Below are 24,373 nucleotides of genomic sequence, written 5' to 3' on the forward strand. Positions count from 1 at the left end.
GGGTCTTAAGGAAGCTTAAAATGTTTAGTTTTAAAAAGGAGATAATTTGAGTTGTGACTCTTGAAAGTTAGGCCACAGCGCTAGCTTAGTTAGAAAGACTGTTAGACGCCTATATTTTGAGTTGTCGCGTTTCAATGTTGCGTCACAATGGTATCCTTTTGAGTCGTGACACAAGAATGTTGGGTCGTGACGCCATTGAAGTCAGAGGCTACCCAATTTAGGGCTATCGTGCTAGGGTCACAGCGCATGAAAGCTGAGTTGCAACGCTTGTGTCCGTACATGTTTTAAAAATAAGGCCAATTGTGACTTTTAACAGGAAAAATTAGGGTGAAAGATTTTTTTTAAAAGAAAGAACATTTTTGAAAAAGAAAAAGGAGACAAAAAATAATGAAGGAGGCGAGAGGTTGGTTTTTCATCAAAGGAGGCAAGGAGAACATTTTGGGGAGAAATTACAGAGATTGAATCTACAATTTTTCTTCTTCTTTAATTTTGTTTATGTTAAACTCTAGTATTCAGGATAACTTTTCTATGTTGATTAATTAATTTTATTCTTAGGGTTTTTAATTGAATCTCTTGCAACTTTACTATGATTTAATGCAAAGTTGACATTTCTTTATTCTTCTTTAAGATCCTTTCAATTTGTGTTTATTATATATGATTATTGTCCATCTTTTACATAATCCATATGAGTTTGAGTCAAAATCAGAAATGTGGGATTTAAACATGCTATAATTGATTGGACATAGATTTCAATATTGAACGAGAGTATCAATATAATTTATGTAGTTTTTGAGTTTTCAATCTTACTGCTACTTATATGTGAGTTTATCATAGAAATATAGAAAATTCATATCTAGTTCGATTTTTATATATCTTAATCTGAATATAAAATGCTTTTGAGAACTCGTTATCTTAATAAGAGAATGATTGTGAAATCTAGCATTAATGAAATAGTCGAGTGGATATTAAATTCCCTATTTCATTATTTATTGAATTAATTCTCTTGTGTTTCTGTAATTTCAGTGTTAAACTTGTGTTCTTTTTGTTAGTTCATTTTTGCAATTTACATTTTTTTTTTTTGGTAAATCAGAAATCTTTGTATTCACTACAAGAAACTCCTTTACAACCTAACAAGAATCAAAGAACAATTAATTACAAGCTCTCATGAGCATTCCCACCCAATCTCTATCTATACTATTGAGTTTATGTATGTTTATAATCTGTAATCTATTACAAACAACATGAATAATATTCTTGACTACAACTGAAACCATGGGAAGCTCATGATCCCAAAGAACTCTATTTCTTCCCCTCCAAACATAGTAAACTGTAGCAGAAATTATACTGAACAGAATAGCTCTTCTACCTTTTGAAATTTTTTTTTTCAGCAGCCACTTCAACAACTTTTCCAAGTCAGTACCTGTATAGATTATACCACACCAGCTAGCAACTTCAAGTAAAATTTTCCTACTGAAGCAGCAGGAGAAAAATAGGTGGCTGTGATTCTCTTCAGCAGCTCCACAAATTAGACAGTCAGCTTGAGGAGTGATTCCAAACCTGTAAAGCCGATCTCTAGTGTGAAGTTTCCCAAGTAAAGCCATCCAAACAATAACTCTATGTTTTGGAACATTGGATCTGTCCCAAATAACAGAGTATTTCCACCTTTCTAATTGCATAGACAGCATCTTATTACTAAGACCCTGTATGGAGAAATTGAAGCTCTGAAAATCTATTGGAGTAAACAAATTCTTAATGATTTCTTTAGTTTGCACGATACGCTTCCAGTACCAACTTGCATCATTTGGAGCTATATGGTTCCACCAGTCATCATTTTTTATATATACAGAATTCACCCACTTAACCCACAGGTTGTCTTTCTTCATGGTGATATCCCAAACATGTTTACCTATAGCACAAAGATTCCACAAACCTATATCTTTAAACCCCAAACCTCCTTCTTTGTTGGTCTTACAAACAACCTCCCAAGAAACATTGCCCAGGCCATTAAGCATCTCACTACTCTTCCAAAGAAAGGCTCGACAAACTTGGTTTATTTTTTGAACAACCATCTTAGGAAGGATAATTATTTGAGACGAAAAAGAATTTATGGAAAGCAAAACAGAATTAATTAAAACTATCCTGCCAGCATAAGAAAGGTTTCTACTGCTCCAAACCTTAATTCTTTTGGTCATTTTATCAACTAAGCAATCACAGTCAGCCCTAGTAAGCCTTTTCAAACAGATTTTCATACCCAAGTATTTAAAAGGCAGTAAACTCTTTTGAAAACCAGAAATATCCACTATTCTCTCAAAGGAATGAGTGTCCATACCTGTACCATACACAACAGACTTCCCAATATTCGCTTTAAGGCCAGAAGAATTCTCAAACAGCTTGAAGGCCCTTAGCAACAGAGTTGCTGAAACATAATCTCCTTTACAAAACAAAAGGAGATCATCCGCAAAACAAAGGTGAGTGAGAGCCAAACTCTTACATCTCGGGTGGAATTGAAATTTGCTATCTTTTGCTATCTTTGTTAAGATCCTGGACAAATACTCCATACCAATAACAAAATGAAGAGGCGACATAGGATCTCCCTGTCTCAAACCCCTCTTGGATTGAAGATACCCATGTAAAGCTCCATTAATGCAGAAAGAGAACCGAGGAGTAGTTACGCAAATCATGATCAACTCCACAAATTTTTGGGGAAATTTTAAAGCTTCTAACATTTCTTTTAGAAAATCCCAATCAAGAGTGTCATAAGCTTTCTATAAATCAATCTTAAAAAGGCAAGCCGACTTAGCACTCCTTCTATCATAACCCCGAACCATATCTTGGCAAATCATGATGTTGTGGGAAATTTTCCTTCCTTTCACAAAACAACTTTGATTTTCTGAAATTATATCAGGAAGAATATCTCTAAGTCTGTTACAAATCATCTTAGTGGCTATTTTATAGATCACATTGCAACATGCAATAGGTCTAAAGTCACTAACTGATTCAGGACAAGTAGCCTTAGGCACCAAAGTCACTGTGGTAGCATTAATTTCTTTTAGAAGCTTTTCTGTGTTAAGAAAGGATAAAATGACCTCTTTAACCTCCTTACCAGGTATCTCCCAAGTATCTTTAAAAAAGGCACTATTGTAGCCATCAGGACCTGGAGCTTTATCATTAGGAATGGAATTTAGAGCCACCTCTACCTCTTCACCAGTATAATCTCGAATGAGCCAAGTCGCTTGGCTAGGACTAATCAAAGCTCCCTCCTTGAAAAAAATTTTATGCACCCTAGTTCGACCTTCTATTTTAGAACCCAGCAAAGAATCATAAAACTCAAGGAAAGCTTTAATGACTCCTTCTTGATTGTCCACCCAATTTCCATTCTGGTCCCTGATAGAGTAAATAGTGTTCTGTTGTCTTCTAATCTTCAAGCTAGAGTGGAACAATTTAGTATTCTCATCCCTAGATTTTATCCAATCAACTTTAGCTTTTTGACTAAGGTATTGAATATAGTTCTTGTGAGCTACTGAAAATTCTGTTCTATACTTTTTCTCTGCCAAAATCAGATCACTATTACGAGGATCAAGCTGTAATTGCTGCTGAATTTTTAGCAACTGCTGGTAGGTCTCCTTCTCTTGAAGCTCTACATCCCCCCTGCCTTGCCTATTCAAATTCTTCAGGCCAGACTTGAGCTGCTTTAAGAGAAATACCAGCTGATACATATGAGAACCAGCAACTTTTTCCTGCCAACACTGCTTCACAACATCAAGAAAACCATTCAAATTCTTCCAGAAGTTGAAATACCTAAAAGGTTTTTTAATATTCTGCATACTCGGATAAACTGTAAGAAGAGCCGGGGAATGGTCAAAATTTCCCTCAGGAAGAAAAGAAACTTCAGAAGTGGAATATGTATCAATCCATTCCGAGGTAGCCAAAAATCTGTCGAGTTTAGCATAAACTCGGTTTTTACCATCTTGTTTATTATTCCACGTGAAGAATCTGCCATTGTATTTCACATCTTCTAAACCACAACTATTCACACAAGTCTGAAAAGGTATCAATTCATTTGCATTTCCTCTATAATCCAGCCTCTCTTCCGGATTCAACACCGCATTGAAATCACCTCCAACTATCCAAGGAATCTTCATACCTTCCGAGATGTTCACCAAATCTCTCCACAAAAGAGCTCTAGTTCTGGAGTCATTAGCAGCATATACTACTGTTAAAGAAAATCTATGACCTTTTTTAGGTTTAAGAACACAGTGAATAAATTGACTAGTACCACCTTTGATATCCACTTCAAAACTATTAGGATTCCAAGCTATGATAATCCTTCCATTAGGATGATGAGCAAGATTAGACGAAAAACACCAGCCTTTGAACATTTGAAGGTATAAGGCTCCCATCTTGGAAGCCTTAACCTTAGTCTCAAGGAGCCCAATAAAACCTATATTTTTATTATGAAGTTCTTTCATAACATCAATTTGCTTTGAGGATTTATTGATGCCCCTTACATTCCAAATGAAAATTTTATCCATTTATTGGTGGAGGATCTCCCCCTCCATCAATAATGGACTGCATCTCACAAAGAACTTTGCCCACTTGTTCTTCTTAAATCGAAATCTCTTCAAGAACTTCAAAAGCATTACTCGTGTTAACTTGAGAGGGCCTTCCTATCACCACCTTTTTACCTTTCACTTTTTTAAATCCCTGATCTTCCTCTGTTTCTGTCTCAGAAGGATTTTTCACTGTTTCTGTCACCTCTTTCGGCTTCCATATTTTCTTCATTTGTTCCACAACTTTTGCCTTCTTACACACATTACTAGTATGGCCTATTCCATTACAAGTGGCACACTTTTCTGGTTTCCATTCATATAAAACCTCCAGATAAACTAGACTCCATTTTTCATCTTCAAATTTGATCGAGTTTGGAAAGCCTTTAGATATATCCATCTCTATTAAGACTCGAGCAAATTCTAGTTTATCTCTATTCATAGTAGCTTGATCTTGTTTAATCATCCTCCCAAGAGTGCTCACTATTTTCCCCATTGATCTTTCCCCCCAGTACTTCAGATCAAGTTGTCTGAGTTGAACCCAAACTGGAACTTTCCACATCTGTTCCCTGGTGAATTTAACATCTGGATCCCAAGCCTTCATTATAAGAGGTTTCTTATCAAAGAATTGATAACCACCTGTAAGAATACCATCCCGATCCTCAATCGAGTGAAACCGGACCAAAAAAACTCCATGAGTTAGCAGACTAACTCTATCAATATTCTTATTTTTCCATATTCTTTTCAGAAAGCCTTCCATAACATGTATAGGAGGGTTAGCTCCTAAAACATAGCAAACAATGGCAGAATTCCAGTAATTAATCTCATCAGCTATATCTTCATCTATAATCTTTGCACAACCCCCAATTTCCCCCATAACTTCTTTCTCAAAATGCAGAATAGGAAATTCCTGAGGAGACTTCTTACCATTAGAGCTCTTCGCAGCATTAGCAGCCCCCATTACTTCGGTAAAAGATGCCCGTATCACAGATCGCTGAAAGAGTTCACGCTCACTGGATCGTGGAGAAAGAGTTATCTCAACTCCTTCATCTCTGATTATAGTGGTCATAATCGGCGGTAGATCTTTCCCTTCATCCAGATCGATTTCGGAATCAGAGCATTGCAATTCCTCTATCCCCAAAATCTGATCTATCTTCTTCGTTTTCTTGATTGGCTCGGATGAACTCGGTCCTTTCTTCTTGGTCCCCTTCTTAGTAGCCTGAATTTTTGCTGAGTCCTTTCGTAGTCTCGGTCTCCCTGCCATGGCACAGCTCAAGCCCTAACAGAGCAAACAGAGCTTAGAGAGAGAAACTTTTTGATAAACTCGTTATTATGAATAACTATAATTTTTGCAATTTACATTTGTTTATGCTTTCTTCATTTTAAACTTTTCAAATCAAAATTTGTTAGCCAAATAGAAATTAGAGATTAATTATTTGGTAATTGATAAATCAGTCTTTGTGGGACGATACTCGTTCTTACCGAGATTTATTACAAATTGTGATTACGTATAATTGCGTAGCTTAAATTTTGCAACAAGTTTTTGGTGCCGTTGCCGGGGACTGAAATATTATCATTATCAAAATAGTTAATTTTATTTCTAATTTGATTTGTTACTTGATCATCTTTCTAATTTGGTTTCTGTGCATTTTGTGATCTCCATTTTAGTACTATTGTTATATGCGCAGTAGAAGGAGAGCTGACAGTTTAGTTCCTATAAATCTCGAGATAGAGAAAAATTGCAAACAGAACCGAAGGAAGAAAAGGGAAGAAATCAGTATGGGTGATATTAGGGATGATGAATCTAATGTTAATGCAGGTGCCAAAATGCACGAACACTTAGAAACTATGTACTCCCTACTGTTACAAGAGTACAATCATGTATTAGACCACTGGTGGTTGCTGCAAACAATTTTGAAATAAAGCCAGCAATCTTACAAAAGGTCCAGTCCACAGTTCAGTTGGGTGGACTCCCCTTCAAAAGATCTTCATATGCACATAGAAAATTTTCTTGAGCTATGTGAAACGTTCAAATGTAATGGGGTGAGTGATGATGCTATCAGGTTGAGGCTATTCCCATTTTCACTGCGGGATCGATCTAAGAGCTGGCTAAACTCCCTTCAATCCAATTCTATTACTTCGTGGCAAGATTTAGCTCAAAGTTTCCTGGCCAAGTTCTTTCCCCCATCCAAGGCTGTGAAGTTGAGGGGTGAAATTAGTAATTTTTAATGGGGAATCTCTTTATGATGCATGGGAAAGATTCAAGGAGCTGCAAAGGAAATATCCCCACCATGGGATTGAGAAGTGGATGTCAGTCCATAATTTTTACAATCAGTTGTGTGGTACTATGCATACGATTATTGATGTTGCAGCTAGTGGGGCATATGAGCAAGAGTGATACTGAAGCACATGAGTTGCTAGAGGATATGGCGGTGAATAATCACCAGTTTTCGGATGAGAAAGCCACCAATAACAAAAAATGGGCTGGGGTTCATGAGCTTGATGTTATCACTGCTTTGACTACTCATGTAGCTTCATTAACTAAGCAGTTGCAACAAACCACTGTCTCTGCCAATGTTATTCAGATGCACACCGGGTGTGAAATTTGTGGGGGTCCTCATCCATTTGACCAGTGCACACCAGTTGACCCTCAAAATCATGTTCTTGTGGACCAAGCTCAGGTTCAAGCATTAGGGAATTTTTATAGGCGGTATAATAATCCTTTCTCCAACTCTTTTAAACCTGGGTGGAGGAATCATCCTAACTTCTCTTTGAGAAATAATCAAGGGCAACAACCATAGTTTCAGGGTCAATATCAACAAAATATGTCTCGGAACATGCAACAACAACAATCTATGCCTCAAGCATCATCTTCTCAACAGCTTAGACAACCAGCGCCTCAAGAGAAGCCAAATGAATTGTAAGCTGCATTGTTGACTCTTACAAATACCCAGACTTGGTTCATAACAGAAACTATATCCTTTATTCAAAATATGGAAACACAAGTGGGTCAGTTGGCAAACAAGCTGAATAATAGGTCTCAGGGGAACTTGCCTAGCAATACTGTGGTGAATCCTAAGGAGCAGCGTTAGGAAATAACTTTTAGAAGTGGGAAGCAAGTTGATCAGCCTGGGTTACATCAGTCAGTTGAACAGAATGAAGATGTGGGGGGAATTTTGAATAGGTTGAACAGGGGGCTACTGAAGACCGACATGTTATTGGAAAGAACACACCAATGAAGGTTGAAACACAGGTCAGGATTCCATACCCTCAAAGGTTTCAGAAAAATTCTCTTGATAAATAGTTTTTCAAGTTTTTGGAGGTCTTTAAAAGTTGCATATCAACATTCCCTTCGCTGAAGCATTAGAAAAGATGCCTAGTTATGTGAAATTCATGAAGGAGATTTTGATGAAGAGAAAGATGGAGGATGATGACACTGTGGCTTTAACTGAAGATTGCAGCGCCATTTTTCAAAGAAAATTTCCCCAAAAGCTTAGAGATCCGGGGAGTTTTACTATATTGTGCATTATTGGGAATTTTGAGTGCAAACATGCTCTATGTGATTTGGGGGCTATTGCGTCTTGTTTTGTGTTATGTTTAGGTTGTATTTTAGATAATTTTTATTTAAGTTTTTCTATTATTTAGTGCAGTATTACACTTGTTTTTTTTTCAGGTTTTAATCAATAATTAAAGGAAAAGAGCAAATGAAGAAAATTGGCAGAAAATGATGAAAATTGACTTTTTGATTTTGTTTCTGTGAAAAGATGAGTCATCAAGATATTTTATGGCTTTGGTGAATTTTTTAGGACAAAAAATGTTTGAATTGAAGAAGTTATTAAAGGTCGCGGCACGGCTTGGTGGCACCGCGGCCAGGTCCTTTACAGAATGCTTGTTTTCAAAGTTCTGCACAGGCCACGGCGCTGGAAGGAAAGACTGTGACGCTGAAGAATTCTCATGCCCAGAAAAATTGTAACGACCCAAAATTACTAATAAGGCTTAAGGACCTTGATTAGTGTGCCGGGAGGGCATAATTGGAGGTTATGTGAATCAATAGTGTGAGAAGGCATGTTTATGAGTATTGGGTGAGCATGCGGGCCCTGTTCGACTGGTAAGGGCTTAATCGTAATTTTGGCCCGTTAGGGCATAAACGTAATTGTGTGTGATAAATTGTTGAGACCACATTATTATGTGGATAGGTATATATATATGTGTGTGAAATATGTGAGAACCACATTATTATGTGGATAAATACGCAGCCGGTGACTTGAGGCGATCCTAAGGAGCTAGATAGCAGGAAAGTCACAACGGGGCTTAATGCTTGACTTTGGGCAAGTCAAGGGTACTTTAGGTGTCGTGTAGTGATTTGGAATATCAGGTGATGAAAATAAATATATGGAGATATATTTGAGGTTAGAATGTTTAGGCGGGAGTATTGGGGAATTTTACTATTTTGCCATCGGGGACGTTTCTGGTACCCCAAGCTTTGGGATTAGTCTAACAACCTAAGGATATACTTGGAAAGACTTAGAAAATACTAGATAGAAAATGTAAACCGACCTTTCAGCCTTCTCTCCTTTCTCTCTCTCTTTCCTCTCCCTCTTAAGGAAGAAAACTCTGATTTTGTAAAGGGAAACCAGCTGATTTCTGGGAATTGAAGGGGATAAGCTAGAGGATTAGCTCAAGAACTAATCAAGGACTGAGATAGAGCCAGGGTAAGCTTTGAATTTTCGTTTCTAAGGTTAGGAACTTTAAGAAAATGGCTGAGTTTTGAATATTTGTGGTTTTGGCATTTAGGGTGGAATTTGAGGCTGGAACTTTGATGATAGGTCAGGGGACTCTTGGAGAAACGATTCTACAGTTGAGGTAAGGATTAATTTGAAGTTTGATGGTTGAATTTGAGAGTTTTCATGGCTGGTTTTGAGTTCTGTGGTTTGAAATTTCAGAGGTTGGAATTGGGATTTTGGTGAGTCTTAGACTGGATTTTTGGTTGGGTTGTGTTGTCTAAATCATTCTAATGTTGTTATTATTAATTGGTTTTGAGTTGGGGGCTTTGGGATGGCTTATGGTGAGGTTTAGAGATTGAAAATGGTGGTTTTTTCTGGGTTTGAAGGGTCGGGCCGCGGCATGGTTCTTGGTGAGCCGCAGCCCTTCGATGTTGTGGCATGCTGAGGAAGGAGGGCGGGCCGCGGCATGGTCCAAGCAATGTCGCGGCCCTTACCTGTTTTTGTGTCCATGGAGGGTTCTGTCAGGGGCCATGCCGCGGCATGGATGGCCCATGCCGTGGCGCTTAAGGGATTTTGAGAATTTAGGCTTGGGAATTTAACCTAGGGTGCTCGGGGTTGAGTCTTTTACCATATTTGGTGAAGTTAAATGTTCCGAGGACTAGAACTTGGTTTAGAAGCTCATTTAAGATTGTTAATGGTAACCTTTATCTTGGTTGTGACTAGGTGCTAAGCTAGGGCTCGGGGATCGGATCGCGCTCAAGGAACATCGCTTATAACTAGCTCGTTTGAAAGCCAAAGGTAAGAAAGCTACACCTGATTATGTGGCTAGGTTGGGACTAAGTGTTCCCTATGTTTGTATGCATTGTTATGTGAACGTGTTTAACCATGTGGACACAATGGGACTAAGAGCTCCCTACACTTGTATATCATGTCATGAGATGGTATTATTATGCCATGGGACATGCGATAACCGGCCTAAGAGTGTCGGAATCAATATTTGCGCACAGGGCGCGGCTCGGCCACTGGTAGCTGAGGCAGCTTATCTATCACTGAGCTCGGTTAAGCTGGCCGGAGTCAGTGAGTATTACACTGGGGGCGGCCCAAGAGAGCTGAAGGCAGTGTATTAAATAGAGGGTGCAACTAAGGGCGCTGACCCTGAATATCATTTAATGATGTGATGAACTGTTGATTATGATTGTGAATATTGTGTTATGAACGTGATTTGCTGGCTGTTTGGATGACAAACTATTAATCTGTTGTGTGATATCACTGATTGGATAAATGTTATGAAATGATGAATTCTTGGTTGTGCATTGTGAAATATTTGATAGATGATGTTGATCTTGCTATGTTATCATGCTTTCTTGCTGGGTCTTGGCTCACGGGTGCTACGTGGTGCAGGTAAAGGCAAGGGTAGGCTGAATCAACCATGAGTTGGAGAGCTCTGGGGGCGAGGTGTACATTGTCAGCTGCTCGGCCGCCACGGTCGAGGAATTGTACAGGGACGGAAACCTAATGTTATACCCAAAAAATAGGAGAATGCATCTAGGAGAGTGCCTCCTAGGAGACTCCAAGGAGGATGTGGTCCTAGGAGACCCCAAGGAGGATGTGGTCCTAGGAGACCCCAAGGATGTGTAGGAGGTAAGCCTCCCAAGGTTTTCTAAGTGTTGGCTCGAACGTGTCCAAGGTAAGTAGCTAAGGAGGAGGAGTCTCATGCAAGAGAATGGAGACTTAGATTTTGATAAGGAGAGCCTATACAATGTTCGATCAGACATGTTTGGGAGATGCTAAGGAGGTTGCCTCAATGTTGTCCAAGGTGAGGTTCCCTCAATGTTGTCGAAGGTGAGGTTCCCTCAATGTTGTCCAAGGTGAGGTTCCCTCAATGTTGTCCAAGGTGAGGTTCCCTCAATGTTGTCCAAGGTGAGGTTCCAAGGAGGTTGCCTCGGACCACCTTGGTCCGAGGAGAAGCCAAGGAGATTGGTTCAAGGATGAACATGGCATGCTAGAGGAGAGTACATGTCCGAGGAGAACCATGCACGTTCAACCCACCAAAAGCATGTCCTACCACCATGCATATCCTACCACCATGCATGTTCAACCAGCACTTGCATGGGTAGTGAGTAGGAGGTGGACCAACTAGCTAGAGGAGACTAAGTCAGACACAACTTCAACAACATGCGCGGGAATCTCTCATTCTTCCCACAAATGGGGAGTTTGTTACTGATAACTCTACAAAATAGAGTTATTTTACCACTTTTTATGTGCTAATTGTTGCTTAATTCTTGAGTTTTTAATTTATTTATTAAGTTTTTAAGTAATTTTGAATTTATTAGGTTTATTTTGATTTTATATATTTTTGGGTATTTTTTATAGTTATATTATTGTAAAATGTTATAGTTTAATTATTTAAAATTAATATTGTTAAGTTATGAGTAAAAAGATACAATTTTGAGCTTAAATGTTTAAGTAAATTAAGTTTTAATTAATATTTTCATGAAACTTTTGTTGTATATTTTATTATTGAAAATATTTAGTTTTAATTTAATTTATGTTTATTTTTGTAGATAATTTGTTGCATGTTTTTGCTCTTGAAAAAGCAAGAAAAATGATGGAATTATGGCAATTTTGAAGAGAAAAGAAAGAAATTGGCACATACTCCTTCCCAGCCATTGGGCCTGCATCCAAAGCCCAGGCCCATGCTCAATCAAAGCTCACTAAGACCACCAATTCACCCTTCAGCATACCTTCGGCTCCCTGCATCAATCAAGCATCCTTTGCCTAGCTGAACCACTTCAGCACACCAATCCAATCAGCCATCTTCCCAGCAAAGAAGCCTTAAAGCCCAGCGGCCCAACCACAAGCTTCCACGCCGAACAAGCCTCCAGCACGCCTCCTGCCACTCAGCTCCTCCCTGCCACCTTTGTGCATTTTTGAGCCCAACAACTTGTAACTTTGTCCCCTTATGTCCAAAAATACCAATTTTTACCCAAACTTTTCTACACATTTTACCCCAAAACATCATCATTACACCCTATAATTTGCCCCTATTTGCTATATTACAACTAATTAATTTAATTTAATCAATTTAAATAATTTAAATTGATTATTTTAATACCACTTTTTTGGCTATAAATAAGGGAATTTGGTGTCCATTTTGAGGGAGGTTACCATATCAAAAACTCTACACATTTCAAAACCTCTCCATTCTCTTCATCTTCTTCTTCTTTTTATTTTTTTTCTATGTATTTTTAGAGGAAAAATTTGGGGGTTCATCCTCCAAATTTTCCTATTTATGTTTGTAATTTTTAGTTTTTATTTGTTATTCTAGTTATGTGTTTATAATCTTTTTAAGATTATTAAGGTGATGATGAAACATTTTGTAACTAGATAGTATTTATTTTGTATGTTGATTTCCCATTTTGTGCAACAAAGTTTATGGAATTTTCTTCTTCAAATATCTTCTTTCATCTTAAATATCATGTATTTTGGATTGTTAGCACATATTTAAACTTTGTTCTTCATTAGTGCAAATACATAATATTCTTTGTGTAAGATGTGTCATTAAATTGTACACATCCATGCTTAGAACAAAAATATTATGTTTTGCCTTATAAATAATGTTCATTGATTTATTTGTTATTTCATTAGATTGATTTACACTAAATGCTTTGAAATTATAACTTTGAAAAGTGAAGAAAAATCTTATATTTTTGGAAGAAATTTGTACTTAAAATTATAAATCTATTTAGAAAATGATAGTTTGATTTATCTTAACTATCACTAAAACTTGGGAATCAATATACTTATAAATATTATTGAACTTATATTTTGTGGATTCTAATCCTTAATAATCTTATTTTACCATCTTGTTTTCTATTATTAATTTATGTTATATATATTGTCTTTAATTTCTTTATTATTATCTTCTATTTTATTTTTATTGTCACAAATTCTCATCAATCTTTGGAACTAGGTTAGAATTTATTAATTTTGATTTAAAATAGTTTTCTTTTCGATTTTAGACAACTCCTTTGGGTTCGACATCCTTGCTTACACGATCACTATTCTATATGAACGATTCGTGCGCTTGCGATTTATAAATTTTTAAACATACCCGTTTTGGGTCAATCAGTTACATTTTGAATTTTGAATGTTTATTTGTAATATAAATGTAATAAATATAATAAAATATCTCTATTATAAGGGGATATCAGTTGAGGATCCCATCTCTATAAATAGAGAGCTTATGAGATGAGAGAGGGTCCCTTCTGCTTCTTCTTTCTAGAGAGATAAAATTGGGTCTGTCTATTCTAGAGAGAGAAAGTGCTGAAATTAGAAGAGAATTCTTGTATTTTCACAATTTATACTGAAGAAACTCAGTTGGCATGGTCCATCTGATCTTGAGTATAGATTTATAAATCACAACTCTAAGTGGATTAGGCTATTACCGACAATCGGGGCTGAACCACTATAAAAATCTCCTATGTTCTTTACTTTTCTTGTTTATACCGTTTGTTGTCGTTTTGATTTCTCTTGAAGGCTTGTCGTTATTGACGTGCTCACGTCGTTAGCTAAAAACGCAGTCAACATTTTGGTGCTTTCATTGAGAGCCTGAAGAGAAGAACAGACGGTCCCTAAAGCAAGATGGCGCCTAAGAACACCACTGCTGCTTCCAAGAGGACAAACTCCTCTAAAGAACCTGCTAGATCTGAAGGTCCTAGCCCACAATATCATGAGAATGAGCCTAGGGTCATGCTTGAGGACGTGACTCCAGGAGTTGAAGAGCTCCAAGAGACCATGGGGGCCTTCCAGGAGGAGATGGCACAATTCCACGCTAGGCAAGAGGCGTTTGCTGAAGAGATGGCCAGGCAGAGAGCTGCCTTAGAGCAGTAAAAACGCGATATGGAGGCCAGGAGTGAGGAGCTCAGACAACAACAGGAGGAGGTCAACCAGAAACATCGTGAAGCAGCGCTTGCTTTGGAGGCAGCTACCAAGTTGGCCCAGGCCAATGCCCAAGCTACAGCACGAGGGGCAACCACTCCAGGAGCAAGGACCACAGAAGCTGGTGGTAGGAGTAATGATAGACCAAGGAGGGGTGATAATAACCCACCTAGTGAGGGAGATGGAGTTCGATCGCACACTACCTCAACCCAAGGGGAGCACTCTAGAACCCCCTCCAGAAGTCACCGATCGGGCAGTAAAAAGACTCCACCTGGGCAGGAGCAAAATAAAGCTCCTAGAGAGAAGAGGACCTCTCAGTTCAAAGATGGGCATGGTGGGGATGAGGCTGATAGTCATCCAACCAGCCAATCCAAGGAAAAGGAGGGCCACAACCCACAAGGAGGAGAACACTGCCCAGAGCGTGCCAAGAAGCCTCCATTGCACCCCGACCAGCGGCGTAGCAAGAGAGATGAAGTCCCATGTAGTAAGCCCACTGGGAAATCGAAGAGTACGGTGTTTGATCGGGTAGGAGAGCATGCTTCTCAGAAGGATCTGAGGGACGTTATCACCAACAAGAGGAGGACCGTCCCGGTCGAAGGGCAAAATCTGGACCGTCCTACCAGTCAATTAGAAATACTTGACGGTGGCGTGCCAGATGGTAATGCCCGACCAGGCGGTCAAAACCTTGGAACCTCATCAGTTGCACCAGCTATCCAAGCCCAGCTTGACATGCTAGCAGCTGCAGTGCAAAGTTTGTCGAAGCGACCTTCCGAGATAGATCCGATAGACTACCGGAGTGGCAGCCCGTTCTCTGCTCGAATAAGAGCAGCCCAACCACCAGCAAAGTACAAAGCACCGGTACTGCCAATTTATACCGAAAAGGCAGACCCAATAAGACATGTTGGGAAGTTTGAGGACCAGATGGAACTACTCGGGGTGAGTGATGACTATCGGTGTAGAGTCTTCCCCACCACCTTGACGGACACTGCCCAAGAGTGGTATTGGAGGTTTAAACCAAACTCCATTACCTCTTGGGAGTCATTCAGGAAGGAGTTTTGTAGACAATTTAGCACTGCCCGGACTCCACCAGTTTATGCCAACGACTTGGCAGATATCAAACAAAGAAAAGATGAGTCTCTAAAAAGCTATATACAGAGGTTCATGAGAGAAGCCAATAGAGCAACCGCTGTAGGAGACGAGGGGAATATGGTTGCCATATCTGCTGGGATAATTTATCGGAGTCCTCTATGGGACAGCATCCATCGCCATCCAATCTCAACACTTCAACAATTTCTTGACCGGGCGGAAAAATATATGAATTTGGATGATGTGATAGAGAAGGGGGAGAATGGCATAAACAACCCAAGCAGACCAACTGACTCTCCTAGTGATGGTGGAAAGAAACGTAGAAATAATGGGTCTGACCACCATGAAGAAAAGAAGGCAAAGGTGGATTCAAGTGAGAAGCCAACCAAGTATGAGCCTCAATTTACCAACTACACCACTCTCTCAACCAGTAGAGCAGAGATATATCTTGCTATTCAAGAGGAGGTTCCTTACAAGAAGCCTCCACCCATCAGGAGAGAGATGAGGAAGAGAGACATGAACAAGTATTGTCGCTTCCATGAAGATTATGGTCACGACACGGATGAATGCAACCACCTCAAGGACGAGATAGAATTTCTTCTCCGGTCGGGCAAGTTGAAGAAGTACCGAGCAGAGACACCCCAAGGAGAAGGAGGTAGAAGCAACTCCGGGTTCAAGCGACAAAGATCTCCACCCTTGCAGCCTGGACCTGTGGACTTCACCATGGACATTATATGTGGAGGTCCACCCTTAGCTGAGGAGAGCAACGAAGCAAGAGGAGGAGTATGCTAAGGAGGAGTGCTAGGAGCAGGAATCACTGGAGTGGCATGCACATAGAGCATCGAAGGAGATATTATTTTTAAATACAGCTTTCAGAGTGGTAGCTTGATTTCGAGTTTTTTGGACTTGTTGTTTAAAGTTTGGTGTATGAACTGGTTATTTGCTAACCAGTCATTTTATTTTGAACAATTTTGGTTGTTTAAGACTCGTTGTTAGACATGTTTTGTCATTTTAATTTACGAGTAATAAAAGAGACTATGCGCAGTGTGGTCGATTCTTGCTACAAATATGCATGTGTGTTAATTATCCAAGCAGTGTTCAACTGGTCGATATGTTCAAGCAGTGTTCAACTGCTTGAGTATTTTCCATATATTCTATGTGTTTCACGAGTAGTTAACTGCTCGAACAGATTCAGTCAGGTAGCAAGTGACTAAGGATCTTTCAACCTCCAACCACCTGGGGGGCACATGGGGTATGCTGGTATATAACTTAACACAGGCAATAAGAGCACGAAGTAATATATCCGTTTTTAGGCTGACTTGTAAATTTTCGAAGTCCAAAAAGGCCATTAAGCTAACTTGCTTGGCAAAGCTTAAGTAACTTGGAATTTTTTTTAAAAAAAATCTCAAGTTAGGAGCAGATATTCGTGTGACCATAAAAATCATGACTTATGAAATGTCTAGAATTTCTAAGTTAGAAAACTAAGTACTCATGCGAAAATCTAAGGCATACACCAGAGGGACTTTACTCTTTACAAAAAACTTATAACTTTTTAAGTCTAGAGGAGACTTAGAATGTTTTAAGTTAACAAGGAGAAGTAAAGTCTAAATGCCAACAGCTACAAGTTTAGCTCACCAGGTGCAAAGTTTTCTTGCTCAGGAGAGCAGATACAACTTCCCTGGTAGGCTAAGCATGTATCACCAATCGACTTCCCTGGAGTGAATCAAACAAATGCATGCAAAATAGATGCTACATGGTGAAAATTTGTCCTTGGGAGGAGAAGTCAAGTTTTCACCAAGATTGATTGAGAAAAATCAATCTCTCAAAATAATTTTGGGAGGTTCGAACAAGGTGCTTTGATGGTTTTTCCTGAACGTACCTAAGAGTGCCTAAAGGTGAAATGTTTGAAAAAATTATAGCATGGAGTATACCATGTTTGGTCCGAAAGGTGTGTCTAGTTCCAAGGAGAAGCGTCCAAATGGGGATGCTGCCTATGTCCGATCGGATGTGCATGCTTAAAAGGCTGGCTACTGTTCCATGCATTGCATTCATGTCAACACGACTTATGCCTGTTTGACCATGCTCACGATCAATACAGATGCTTAAAGTGTTTGAAAAATATGATGTCCAAGCATACCTTGAGATGGCCGATCGGATGCATGTTGATCCAAGGAGCATCTCGCCTACGTCCAAGGATCTAGACCCAGAAATATTGGTGCTTAAGGTGCTGCATCTGAGAAGGAGAAACACTCTTGAGTGGTTGGAAGCTACATTATATCCGATCGGAGTGGGGGGCATTCGTCCGAGGAGATGCGTCTGGTCCGAGAAACCCAGCTGCGTCCAAGTAGATGGATCTTGGCCAAGGAGAGGCCACAAAGTACCCGATCGGACCTTGATGGAGGAGCCAAATGCTTGGCTCGGGCCATGTCCGAGGAGAAGCCAAGACATTGGCTTGGACCTTGGTTCAAGGAAAGGTCATGAAGGCCATGTTGAATATCTCCGATCGAACCATGTTGAATATCTCCGATCGGACTATGTCCAAGGAGAGCCATGCATGTGTGCCAAGGAATTGGCTCGGACTAAAGCTTGGTGAGCTCCAAAATGCTTGGCTCGGACCTTAACTTGAGGAGTCCCTAAATGGAAAGCTCCGATCGGACAAGTTCGAGAGAAGCTCACCCATGCACTACTACAAAAAAGGCTTTTCACTGCGGTTTTTTTACTCAATACACTGCGGTTTTCGAGAGTATTGAAAAGCGCAGTGTATTCGACCGCAGAGAAAAATGGTATGCCAACCGCGGAGAAAAGTGTCACTTTTCTCTGCGGTTGTAGTAAGCCAACCGCAGAGAAAGATGTACTTTTCTCCGCGGTTTTTTTAAAACAACCGCTGAGAAAGAAAGACTTTTCTCCGCGGTTTTATTGAAAAAACCGCAGAGAAAAGTAGTGTAATTTTTCAAAATTTTGACGAAGCATAACTTTGTGCTCAGTTCTCTGTTTTTGGTGTTTTTTTTTTTTAACTTGGGTATTTTTTCGAGATCTATCTAGCTGCATACAAAAGAAACCTGAAAACCTGAAAAAAAAAAAAAAAAAAAAAAATTTCAGGTTTTGTCACCGAAAAATCTGAAGAAAAAAAATTCAGCAACCAAATTAATGATTTATGAAAAACCTCTCAAAATTTTGATTTCTATTTGTCTATTTCACACAAAATAAACTCTAAAAATAATGATGAAAAAAAAACAAAAAACTATACAAACAAAGATATATAGATCATTACCTATTTTCAAGCTCAAGAACACAATGCATGCCAAAAAATACAGTGAAAATGGACAATTTTTCGACCAAATCCTAACAATTTTTACTACCAAAAACCTGAAAATAGACAAATATTAAGCATCAACTTCAGTTTTTAACTAAGATTTAGCTAAAAAAGATGAAAAAAAAAATAGTAAGATGAAGGTTGAAAGACGTACCGCCGCTGTTGAAGAAGTTTTTTTCGCGAAATGAAGTAGGTTTACGAACCCTGTGGGGAAGAATGAGTTTATATATAGGTCTGGAACCTTTTCTCCGCGGTTTTCTTAAGAAAACCGCAGAGAAATAAAGACTTTTCTCCGCGGTTTTATTGAAAAAACCGCAGAGAAAAGTAGTGTAATTTTTCAAAACTTTTACCAAGCATAACTTTTTGCTCGGTTGTCCGTTTTGATGGTTTTTTTTTTTTAACTTTGATATTTTTTCGAGATCTATCCAAAGAAAATAGTCTTGTCTTTGGATAGATTTCGAAAAAATATCAAAGTTAAAAAAAAAAAACAATCAAAACGGACAACCGAGCACAAAGTTATGCTTGGTAAAAGTTTTGAAAAATTACACTACTTTTCTCTGCGGTTTTTTCAATAAAACCGCGGAGAAAAGTCTTTATTTCTCTGCGGTTTTCTTAAGAAAACCGCGGAGAAAAGTAGTGCAACTTTTCTCTGCGTTTTTCTCCCACTTTTCCTACTTTACATTGCGTTTTTTAAAAAAACCGCAGTAACAAAGTTCCTAAGTGTCCTTCAATCCTTTTCTCTGCGCTTTTTATTTTAGATTGAAAAAAAAGCGCAGAGAAACCCTATATTTGTAGTAGTGCCAAGGGTCCGATCGGACCTTGCTTGAAAGAGATAGGCTCGGACCACTTTGGTCCGAGGAGAAGGGTGTCATGTCCGATCGGACATGCCATGGGAGAGGTGCCTTGGACCATTTTGGTCCAAGGAGATGGCAAGAAAAAGATGGCTCGGACCACGCCAAAGGACTTAGATTTTGGCTGAGGTCACGCAATGTCCGATCGGACATGGATGGAGGATCCTAGTGCGTGGCTCGGACCTATCCGAGGTGAGCTTCAAGGAGATTAGTTCAGATCACATGGTCCAAGGAGAAGCCACCAAGAGTCCGATCGGACCTTAGTTTGAGCTTCCAAGGTGTGTGGCTCGGACATGACCGAGGTGAGTTTCCAAAAATATGTGGCTCGGACATGTCCGAGGAGAGCCAAAGTGATTGCCTTGGACCCATGTCCGAGGAGAGACAAGAAGTCCTAACATCCGATCGGACATGTCCGAGGAAGACCATGCATGTGTGCCAAACGTTTGGCTCGGGCATGTCCGAGGTAAACTTCCTAGGTGGTTGGCTCGGAGCAAGTCAGAGGAGAAGTACCATACAAGCCAAAAGATGGACTTAGTTTTGGGCCAAGAGTGTTCATCCGATCGGACGTGGTTGGAGATGCCAAGAAGAGTGTTCATCCGATCGGGCACTGAAAATTTTTAGGCAAGTGTGTGGTCTGATCGGACCACACTTGCCTTCCTTTTCATTGAAGTGCCCAACCTTCTTGACAGCATATTTTGAACCCCCTTAGACGCCCATGCACGATCGGACATCCTGGGGGACTTCACGCTGGGCTCACGTGGAGGCAAGGCTGGACGTTTCCTTGGTCAGGCTGTGTCCGATCGGACCATATCATGAAAGCTCCGATCGGACATAGTTGGAGGAGCCTAGTGCGTTTGGCTCGGACATGTCCGAGGTGAACTTCCAAGATGTATGGCTCGGACCACCTTGGTCCGAGGAGAATGCAAAAATATGCCCGATCGATCACCGAAATTCTAATCCGAGCGCAACCAAATCGAGCATATTCAACAACCTGTCTCTATACTATGATGTTTTTGCAACATATACAAAGGGAGCTTATGTTTTCATTACATCAAGAAATAGAGTTTGAAGAAATCACAAGACAGGTTCTGTCATGGGAGTTTACGTGAAAGTTATCATCCGGATAGGAGCTTTTGGATGACCTCAAGAGCATTTTGCTAGAAGAAAAGTTTATCATACGAGGGAAATCGTATAATAAACTTGGGGGGCAAATGTTATACCCAAAAAATAGGAGAATGCATCTAGGAGAGTGCCTCCTAGGAGACTCCAAGGAGGATGTGGTCCTAGGAGACCCCAAGGAGGATGTGGTCCTAGGAGACCCCAAGGGTGTGTAGGAGGTAAGCCTCCCAAGGTTTTCTAAGTGTTGGCTCGAACGTGTCCAAGGTAAGTAGCTAAGGAGGAGGAGTCTCATGCAAGAGAATGGAGACTTAGATTTTGATAAGGAGAGCCTATACAATGTTCGATCGGACATGTTTGGGAGATGCTAAAGGAGGTTGCCTCAATGTTGTCCAAGGTGAGGTTCCCTCAATGTTGTCCAAGGTAAGGTTCCCTCAAAGTTGTCCAAGGTGAGGTTCCCTCAATGTTGTCCAAGGTGAGGTTCCCTCAATGTTGTCCAAGGTGAGGTTCCAAGGAGGTTGCCTCGGACCACCTTGGTCCGAGGAGAAGCCAAGGAGATTGGTTCAAGGAGGAACATGGCATGCTAGAGGAGAGTACATGTCCGAGGAGAACCATGCACGTTCAACCCACCAAAAGCATGTCCTACCACCATGCATATCCTACCACCATGCATGTTCAACCAGCACTTGCATGGGTAGTGAGTAGGAGGTGGACCAACTAGCTAGAGGAGACTAAGTCAGACACAACTTCAACAACATGCGCGGGAATCTCTCATTCTTCCCACAAATGGGGAGTTTGTTACATTTTGAATTTTGAATGTTTATTTGTAATATAAATGTAATAAATATAATAAAATATCCCTATTATAAGGGGATATCAGTTGAGGATCCCATCTCTATAAATAGAGAGCTTATGAGATGAGAGAGGGGTCCCTTCTGCTTCTTCTTTCTAGAGAGATAAAATTGGGTCTGTCTATTCTAGAGAGAGAAAGTGCTGAAATTAGAAGAGAATTCTTGTATTTTCACAATTTATACTGAAGAAACTCAGTTGGCATGGTCCATCTGATCTTGAGTATAGATTTATAAATCACAACTCTAAGTGGATTAGGCTATTACCGACAATCGGGGCTGAACCACTATAAAAATCTCATGTGTTCTTTACTTTTCTTGTTTATACCGTTTATTGTCGTTTTGATTTCTCTTGAAGGCTTGTCGTTATTGACGTGCTCACGTCGTTGGCTAAAAACGCAGTCAACACCTAAAATGTGTATTTTGCCATTAGAGTGGCTTGAACTATTTGTAACTCTTGGAATTTCTTGTAACTAAGACGTCTAAATCCTGTTTTGAGTTTCATGTATTAAACTGTCATTTTTAACGAAAATAGCCTGTTCGTGACCAAAATCTTTTATTCCTAATCTGTTGACAACATGGAATTCACACTTTGTTTAAATGACTTGGTTAGCAAGTCTTGCACTATTTTAAACACATAGTGTAACGGTCTTGGTTATCCAGGGCGTTACAAAAATGCACGGGTCGCGGCAAAGGAAAAGATGGGTTGTGGCCTGCCTGAACGAAGGAGCCAATTTTTGGGACACAAGTCGTGGCGCTTGAATAGCTAGGTCGAGGCCTGCATTGCTTCAAAAAGAAAAATTAGGTTATAAACCTAATTTCAAAAGAACAAAAAAAAACAGAATTTTTGGGGAGGGTGATTTTGGGGAGCAAGGAATACACCGTGGAGCACTGCCAATTATTTTCAACAGTTCTTTTTCTTTTACCTTTGAATTCTATGTTATTTCCATTGTTGTTTATGTTTAGAATGGTGATTATGAACTAAATTTGTTATTCGGGATTTTAATTGAGTCACTTGAACTCATATTATGATCTAATGCAAAGTTGACTTTCTTCTTCAATTTTTGAGTCTCTTGCCTATTTATGCTTATTGTTTGATATATGATTAGCCATCTAGTATCATAATCTGTATGTTTTTTAATCAAAATCTGAAAAGTGAGATTTAATTATGTTGTGATAGGTTAGACATAAGCTTAATCATAGAACGAGAGCATCGTGATTGTTTATGTGGCATATTAAAATTGTGAATGTTAATGCTTCCTAGTTGATGAATTCATCATAGAAATATAGAAAATTCTCATCTAAGTCAAGGTTTGTTTTTCGTAACTTAATTATAAACTGCTTTTGAAAAATTGCTAGCTTGATAAGAAGGAGAAAAGAAAACTTGCACTAGTAATTGATAGGAGGGATGTTTGATGAGATTAAAACCCCTAATTGTTTAATCTTGAATTTATTTCTTGTGTTTCTTTATCTTTCTTTATTCTTAAAATTACAATAGTTTATGTTCTTCTTCTTTACTTTTACAACAAATTTTTTTTTAACCAAATAGAAACAAAAAATTAATTGATTGGTAATTGATAATTCAGTCCTTGTGGGACGATACTTGGTCTTACCAAGATTTATTACAAATTGTGACTGTGCACTTGCATAGCTATTAAATTTCGCAACAAGTTTTTGGCGCCGTTGTCGGGGACTGAAAATTATCAATATCAATATAGTTAATTATTTTTCTAATTTGGTTGTTCTTTGTATTGTTTCTAACTTTTTTTGTGTGCAATCCTTTGCCATTTCTTAGGTGATACTATTATATGTGTAGCAGAAAAGGAGCAGACAGCCTTGTTCCTATTAATCCTGAGATGGAGAAAGCGTGCAGACAGAACCATAGAAACAAGAGAGTGACTCGTCAAACTGTGGTTATGGCAAATCCTCAAAACAATGATGGATTGAATTGAGGGGTGCCAGAAGAGGTATAAGGACATGCTCAGAATCTCATTGTGAGAAGCTTACAGGATTATGTACTCCCAACTATTACGGGAATGCAAACATGTATAAAACCACCTATTGTGGAGGCTAATAACTTTGAGATTAAGTTGACAATCTTATAAATGGAGTAGTCCACCGTGCAATTTGGCTGCTTACCCTCAAAAGATCTTCATATGCACTTAGCTAATTTTCTGGAGCTATGTGCAATGTTCAAGTATAATGGGGTGGGCGACGATGCAATTAGGTTGAGGTTATTCCCATTTTTGCTGCGGGAAAGAGATAAGAGTTGGTTGAACTCCCTTCAATCCAATTCTATAAATACTTGGGAGGATTTGGCTCATAAATTCCTTGCCAAGTTCTTTCCTCCATCAAAGGCTGCTAAATTAAGGGGGGAGATCGATAATTTTTACCAGCTTGATGGGGAATCTTTATATGATGCATGGGAGCGTTTTAAGGAGTTGTTGAGAAAATGTCCCCATCACGGCATTGAAGAGTGGATGTTGCTCCACAACTTTTACAACAGGTTGTGCGTAACTACTCGTACCATAATTGATGCTGCAGCTGGTGGGGCATTCAGTAGTAAGAGTGCCAATGAAGCATATGAATTGTTAGAAGACATGGCCACTAACAATCACCAAAGGTCCGATGAGAGGTCAACCAGTGTTAGAAAGGTTGCCGAAGTTCATGAACTTGATGCCATCACTGCCTTGACTGCTCAGGTTGCTTACTTGACAAAACAGTTGCAACAGAATATTGTGTCTATTAATGACATTCAGATGCCATTAGGTTGTGAAATTTGTGGTGGTCCTCACCAATTTGAGCAGTGTATGACAAAAAAGTTCAAGAACACCATCTCTATGGAGAAAGTCAACATGATAAGTAATTTTAATAGGCAAGCCAACAACCCTTTCTCCAACACTTACAACCCAGGGTGGAGGAATCACTCTAATTTTTCATGGAAAAA

At 39.3% G+C, this 24,373-nt stretch overlaps 2 protein-coding genes and 1 non-coding gene across 3 annotated transcripts; all 3 read right to left on the reverse strand.

Moving 5' to 3' along the window:
- Positions 1 to 1,086: 1,086 nt before the first annotated feature.
- Positions 1,087 to 2,726, reverse strand: LOC133806538 (uncharacterized). Its single transcript, XM_062244645.1, has 3 exons — positions 1,421 to 2,726; positions 1,235 to 1,327; positions 1,087 to 1,127 (listed from the first exon to the last, which is right to left on the reverse strand). The coding sequence occupies exons 1-3, from the start codon at positions 2,724 to 2,726 to the stop codon at positions 1,087 to 1,089; spliced, it is 1,440 nt and encodes a 479-aa protein (XP_062100629.1).
- Positions 2,727 to 2,765: 39 nt separating this feature from the next.
- On the reverse strand, positions 2,766 to 4,532 carry LOC133806603 (uncharacterized). The gene has a single exon (XM_062244720.1). The coding sequence runs from the start codon at positions 4,530 to 4,532 to the stop codon at positions 2,766 to 2,768; it is 1,767 nt and encodes a 588-aa protein (XP_062100704.1).
- A 19,257-nt stretch (positions 4,533 to 23,789) lies between these two features.
- On the reverse strand, positions 23,790 to 23,896 carry LOC133813425 (small nucleolar RNA R71). Its single transcript, XR_009884437.1, has one exon. It is a non-coding gene; the product is annotated as a small nucleolar RNA R71 (small nucleolar RNA).
- Between the last annotated feature and the right edge of the window lie 477 nt (positions 23,897 to 24,373).

Source organism: Humulus lupulus, chromosome 1, assembly GCF_963169125.1.
Source record: "Humulus lupulus chromosome 1, drHumLupu1.1, whole genome shotgun sequence".
Taxonomy (NCBI): domain Eukaryota; kingdom Viridiplantae; phylum Streptophyta; class Magnoliopsida; order Rosales; family Cannabaceae; genus Humulus; species Humulus lupulus.

Bases quoted from the DNA above. Each gene is read 5' to 3' on its own strand.
- LOC133806538 (XM_062244645.1), bottom strand. From the start codon at position 2,726: ATGTTAGAAGCTTTAAAATTTCCCCAAAAATTTGTGGAGTTGATCATG. The intron at 1,328-1,420 runs GTACTGACTTGG...TTTCTGCTACAG, and splicing joins GTGTGGTATAATCTATACAG to TTTACTATGTTTGGAGGGGA. The intron at 1,128-1,234 runs GTAATAGATTAC...GATTCTTGTTAG, and splicing joins GAATATTATTCATGTTGTTT to GTTGTAAAGGAGTTTCTTGT.
- LOC133806603 (XM_062244720.1), bottom strand. From the start codon at position 4,532: ATGGATAAAATTTTCATTTGGAATGTAAGGGGCATCAATAAATCCTCA.